This window comes from Trypanosoma cruzi, genomic scaffold (assembly GCF_000209065.1).
Source record: "Trypanosoma cruzi strain CL Brener 1047053516361 genomic scaffold, whole genome shotgun sequence".
Lineage (NCBI taxonomy): Eukaryota > Euglenozoa > Kinetoplastea > Trypanosomatida > Trypanosomatidae > Trypanosoma > Trypanosoma cruzi.
The window spans coordinates 116583-122626 of NW_001849420.1; the positions used below are offsets into that span (position 1 = coordinate 116583).

General features: G+C 50.4%; 4 protein-coding genes across 4 annotated transcripts, besides 9 other annotated features; all 4 read left to right on the top strand.

The window, feature by feature from the left end:
* Positions 1–489, top strand: Tc00.1047053507713.10 (hypothetical protein, conserved; the record flags this gene model as incomplete). The annotated part of the gene is made up of 1 exon (XM_799385.1): positions 1–489. A coding segment is annotated over one exon (489 nt), but the record flags the coding sequence as incomplete, so codon positions are not given.
* Positions 1–6044: a sequence feature (heterozygous, Esmeraldo-like haplotype).
* Tc00.1047053507713.20 (hypothetical protein, conserved) lies at positions 747–2519 on the top strand (the record flags this gene model as incomplete). The annotated part of the gene is made up of 1 exon (XM_799386.1): positions 747–2519. The coding sequence occupies one exon, from the start codon at positions 747–749 to the stop codon at positions 2517–2519; it is 1773 nt and encodes a 590-aa protein (XP_804479.1).
* Positions 2622–2646: a microsatellite.
* Positions 2719–2742: a microsatellite.
* Positions 2859–2923: a microsatellite.
* Positions 2924–2958: a microsatellite.
* Positions 3207–3233: a microsatellite.
* Positions 3269–5383, top strand: Tc00.1047053507713.30 (heat shock protein 85, putative; the record flags this gene model as incomplete). The annotated part of the gene is made up of 1 exon (XM_799387.1): positions 3269–5383. The coding sequence occupies one exon, from the start codon at positions 3269–3271 to the stop codon at positions 5381–5383; it is 2115 nt and encodes a 704-aa protein (XP_804480.1).
* Positions 3886–4051: a sequence feature (GA-rich).
* Positions 4847–4888: a sequence feature (GA-rich).
* Positions 5506–5569: a microsatellite.
* On the top strand, positions 5883–6044 carry Tc00.1047053507713.40 (heat shock protein 85, putative; the record flags this gene model as incomplete). The annotated part of the gene is made up of 1 exon (XM_799388.1): positions 5883–6044. A coding segment is annotated over one exon (162 nt), but the record flags the coding sequence as incomplete, so codon positions are not given.

Sequence of the window (6044 nt, forward strand, 5' to 3'; positions counted from 1 at the left end):
CTCTGCGGTGAGGGGTATCACCTTCCTCTTCCTAATGTCACTGCGCATGAGCAATGGCAAGCTCTTAACTCTATGCTGAAGTTTGACTGGATCCGCGACAGTCGCACCCGGATATTTACAGAGATTTCGAAACGATGGAAAAAGCGTCATACGCAGTTTGAACAGTTTGTGCATTTCTTCGAGTACCGTGATGATCGTCCTTTGCACCCTGTGAAAAACATGTTAACACATTCAGCAAAGCCCGTGCTGGTTTCTATTCTATCTGGGGATGCGCTTGCAGTAGTTTTGCTTGCGCGGTTGGGTTTTTTTGTGCCGCCTGATTATTACTGGGAAATATTCCCTTTCTTTTCTGAGAGCTTGCTGGCTGGTGGTGACGGGGAAATGTATCATCTCATGCGACACCTTTGCCTATATTTTGATGGACGGCAGCGCGCCCTCCGCCGTGATATATTCAATCCCATTGCCCCTCCCCGGTCGATCTCTCAGTGAGAGGGCCCGCAAACGAAAGAGAGAGATGGAACCGGGACAGAAAAGACAGGTTTTGTGATATATATATATATATATGTTTGTGGAGGAGTCTTGGGGCACTGGCACATTGACGGTGGGTTTGTTGTGTGAGGGGAATGCGGTTTTGTCCTTTTGTCCTTTTTTTTTTTTTTAACGTCATTTGTGTTTGGTGTTGTTGACACGGGGGAGCGGAGAGAAAAAACTTATCGAGAGAAAAATAGAGACACGGGACGGCAGAGATGCGGCAGTGGGCACATACAGATTTAGACTCTACTCCCTCCGGACGACCCTCCGGCAAACGACGTACGCGTACCAGCGGCACCATGTCATTGCAAGAGGTCTCGGCGAACACGCTGCAGATTCTTCTCCGCTCTCCAGTGGAAGATGATGCTCCACCCGTTCGCTTGTCGCGGCACATCCCTCAGCGCGAGGGAGTGGACATGGCTGTATCCGCATACAACCTAACCAGCACCTCTACCAACACGCTCATCATGCCGCCTGTTCCAAAAAATGGCTCTGGAGCAGGAGTGGGGGGTGGAACTGGGGGATTGTCGCTTATGCACTCTACCGTGACGTCCCACTCCAGCGTCCACTCTGAGTCATTTGTGTCCGATGACTCGTCCTACGTGACGTCCATCTATAACGAGGTCCTTGCTGAACAGCTGAGTGACGAAAACACGCAGAGGCACCGTAAGATTGGGGGAGGCGTACTGCGCTTTAACAGCACAGACACTGTCTATAACCGTGGGGCTCCTTTGAAACCTGTGGGTATTGCTAGTACTGTCAATGGCGGCTGTATCTCCTCAAGTGGTGATGCTGGCGGGGGAATAGGGGGACGTCACGCTGGCACAGGTGGGAGCCGAGCAGGGTCGCCGTCACTCTTTACGTCTTCACCCGTAAGGAATACGCGGATAAAGCGCCTCATGCCTGGCAAACCCGTACCACAGCGGGTACTTTTTACCAACCCGGAAAGGGTGCTGGATGCACCAAATTTTCCATTAGATGCCAAGCAACTCCTTCATTGGGGTAGTAATAATAAACTTATAATTGGTTTGAAGAACTCTCTCTATGGATGGGACTCGGAGACGGCGCAAGCTTCAATGATGGTACAACTACAGGATAGTATGCATATTCATGCCGTGCATTGGTTACATAAGTGTGCATGTGTTGCACTGACACTGGATGATGGTGTGACCGCCATTTATGATTGTCGTAATGAAGAGTTTTTACGAACAGTGCGGACAAGACTTTCTCCCAAGGAGTTTTTTACATACCTTGCAGTGAATGGGCCCCTTCTCGCCATCGGCACTAGTACATCATGTGGTGGGGTTTACATATTCGATCTTCGCGCCAAGCATGCACTGATCTCCGTCTACGAAGGGCACGCCAGCGGTATCACGTCTCTTCACTACTGTACCGAGGAGCCTTTTTACTTAGCTTCAGGTTCTGCAGATGGCTCTGTACGTGTATGGGATGCGCGGCACAACAGCAGCCCTCGCTACGCCTTTGATCGTATTCACCGCGGTCCTGTTAATAGTATTCTGTGGAACCCCGACAAACGCAGCAAGATGTACACTGGTGGGCAGGATGGCATGCTGTGTCACGTGGACACACACGCGCCCATGAGAAATATTCCGCCTATTATAAGGATTGACGAGGAAGGACCCACCACGGGCGGCCACTTCATCACTCGGGCAATCAATACTCTACACCCCATCAGCGGTATCGTTTCCCCACCCGGTGTCGACGAGGTGGCAACAACCCACCATGGGAAGGGGCATATCCAGATCCGTCACGCCAACAGCTTTCACCTTATAGGCACACTTAACTCTCCAAATTGCGAGGCCGCTATTTTATGTCCGACACTCGCCCCCGACATGCAACGCATTTGCGCCGCCCAGGAGGAGACATTGAAGTTTTGGCGTGTATTTGATCCGAATCCGCCACAACGTCGCACGAAAAGTGCCACGCCCCCGCCGCCCGTCTCACAACTTGAAAAAGAACTTCGATAACGTCTTTGGCGAAATTGCATATGTCATCCCATTTTCTGTAAACATTTCGTTGAAGTTTGACGTAATGATTCATGTACAACTGGCCCCGACCATCAATATAAATTCTTTTTTTTTTTTTTTTTTTTTTGTACTATCTTCTATTTTATTTTTTTATTAACATAAACAGCTGTGAATCTCCGCTAACATCCTTTCTGTATCATTTTTTTTTTTTTTTTTTTTTTTTGTGCCACCACTAGATTTACAATTCATTCACGCTCAACTTATGTACATGTACTTATAATAAAATACCCAGCAGTCGTCATTGTACTCATATCCGCGTCAGGTTTCTATTCCCCACGCAAACAAAAAGAGATGAACAAAACCCAACAAAAACAAGAATTTATCAACACGAAAACACACAAAGAATATATATATATATATATATATATATATATATATAAACAATATGAACAATAATAAAAAAAAACGTTGCAAGAAAAAAAAAAAATGCACGCAAAGTACAAAAACATAAAACGGATTCTATGCCAGAAAAGCAAAAAAATTGAAAAAAAGAGCCAAACACACGCAGATTAACCACTTCTTTCCTCTCGCATTTCTTTTTCTCTGTATTGCCACCAGAAGATAAGCACGACTTTCGTAACACGACAACATTAGCATTTCGCGTAAGGCATACACAAGAAAGACAGGCATACACACACACACACACACACACACGTGTTAGAGACCCTAAGAACAAGAAACTCGCAAGGATGACCGAGACATTCGCATTCCAGGCTGAGATTAATCAGCTAATGTCTCTCATAATTAATACCTTCTATTCCAACAAGGAAATTTTCCTGCGTGAATTGATCAGCAACTCGTCCGATGCGTGCGACAAGATCCGCTACCAGAGCCTGACGAACCAGGCGGTGCTGGGTGACGAGTCCCACCTTCGTATCCGCGTGATCCCCGACAAGGCAAACAAGACGCTGACGGTGGAGGATACCGGTATTGGCATGACGAAGGCGGAGCTTGTGAACAATCTGGGCACGATCGCGCGGTCCGGCACAAAGGCCTTCATGGAGGCGCTGGAGGCCGGTGGTGACATGAGCATGATTGGCCAGTTCGGTGTGGGCTTCTACTCGGCGTACCTTGTGGCTGACCGCGTGACGGTTGTGTCGAAGAACAACGACGACGAGGCGTACACGTGGGAATCGTCTGCTGGCGGCACTTTCACCGTGACGCCGACGCCGGACTGTGACCTGAAGCGCGGCACCCGCATTGTTTTGCACCTGAAGGAGGACCAGCAGGAGTACCTGGAGGAGCGCCGTCTGAAGGATCTCATCAAGAAGCACTCGGAGTTCATCGGTTATGACATTGAGCTGATGGTGGAGAAGGCGACGGAGAAGGAGGTGACCGACGAGGATGAGGACGAGGCGGCTGCGGCGAAGAATGAGGAGGGTGAGGAGCCGAAGGTGGAGGAGGTGAAGGACGACGCGGAGGAGGGGGAGAAGAAGAAGAAGACGAAGAAGGTCAAGGAGGTGACGCAGGAGTTTGTGGTGCAGAACAAGCACAAGCCTCTCTGGACGCGCGACCCGAAGGATGTGACGAAGGAGGAGTACGCTGCCTTCTACAAGGCCATCTCGAACGACTGGGAGGAGCCGCTGTCGACGAAGCACTTCTCTGTGGAGGGCCAGCTGGAGTTCCGCGCAATTCTGTTCGTGCCGAAGCGCGCGCCGTTTGACATGTTTGAGCCCAGCAAGAAGCGCAACAACATCAAGCTGTACGTGCGCCGCGTGTTCATCATGGACAACTGCGAGGACCTGTGCCCCGAGTGGCTTGCCTTCGTGCGCGGTGTGGTGGACAGTGAGGACCTGCCGCTGAACATTTCGCGTGAGAACCTGCAGCAGAATAAGATTCTTAAGGTGATCCGGAAGAACATTGTGAAGAAGGCGCTGGAGCTCTTTGAGGAGATTGCCGAGAACAAGGAAGACTACAAGAAGTTCTATGAGCAGTTTGGCAAGAACGTCAAGCTTGGCATCCACGAGGACAGCGCGAACCGCAAGAAGCTGATGGAGCTGCTGCGCTTCCACAGCTCGGAGTCCGGGGAGGACATGACGACCTTGAAGGACTACGTCACCCGCATGAAGGAGGGCCAGAAGTGCATCTACTACGTGACGGGCGACAGCAAGAAGAAGCTGGAGACCTCGCCGTTCATTGAGCAGGCGAGGCGCCGCGGCTTTGAGGTGCTGTTCATGACGGAACCGATCGATGAGTACGTGATGCAGCAGGTGAAGGACTTTGAGGACAAGAAGTTCGCGTGCCTGACGAAGGAGGGCGTGCACTTTGAGGAGACGGAGGAGGAGAAGAAGCAGCGGGAGGAGGAGAAGACGGCGTACGAGCGTCTCTGCAAGGCGATGAAGGATGTGCTTGGCGACAAGGTGGAGAAGGTGGTGGTGTCGGAGCGCCTGGCGACGTCGCCGTGCATCCTTGTGACGTCGGAGTTCGGGTGGAGCGCACACATGGAGCAGATCATGCGCAACCAGGCGCTGCGCGACTCGAGCATGTCTGCGTACATGATGTCCAAGAAGACGATGGAGATCAACCCGGCTCACCCCATTGTGAAGGAGCTCAAACGCCGCGTGGAGGCGGACGAGAACGACAAGGCCGTGAAGGACCTTGTGTACCTGCTCTTTGACACCGCGCTGCTGACGTCTGGTTTCACGCTGGACGATCCCACGTCGTACGCCGAACGCATCCACCGCATGATCAAGCTTGGCCTCTCGCTGGACGACGAAGACAACGGCAATGAGGAAGCGGAGCCCGCTGCCGCCGTTCCCGCTGAGCCCGTTGCTGGCACATCGAGCATGGAGCTGGTTGACTAGAGGTGCTGCATTTGCCGTGGACCTTCCTTCCTTCTTTCTTTTTCTTTTTCTTTTGTGCCCTGCTTTCTCCTATTCTGTGATGCACTGGGCTTTCCTAACAGGAAGTTCTTTTCCACCCACACTATTATTATTATTATTATTATTATTATTATTATTATTATTATTATTATTATTATTATTATTATTTGGTTCGGTAAGGGAATAAAAAGAAGGGAACAGGGTGGATGCCTGGTGGAGGGCAGAAAGGGGGTTCCCTCTCACCACTGCTGCTGCCGCCGCAACTGTGCGCCACACACTCCGCGTTTTTTTTTCTTTCTCTTTGTATATCCTTCTCCCTTTCCTCTCGCATTTCTTTTTCTCTGTATTACCACCAGAAGATAAGCACGACTTTCGTAACACGACAACATCAGCATTTCGCGTAAGGCATACACAAGAAAGACAGGCATACACACACACACACACACGTGTTAGAGACCCTAAGAACAAGAAACTCGCAAGGATGACCGAGACATTCGCATTCCAGGCTGAGATTAATCAGCTAATGTCTCTCATAATTAATACCTTCTATTCCAACAAGGAAATTTTCCTGCGTGAATTGATCAGCAACTCGTCCGATGCGTGCGACAAGATCCGCTACCAGAGCCTGACGAACCAGGCGGTG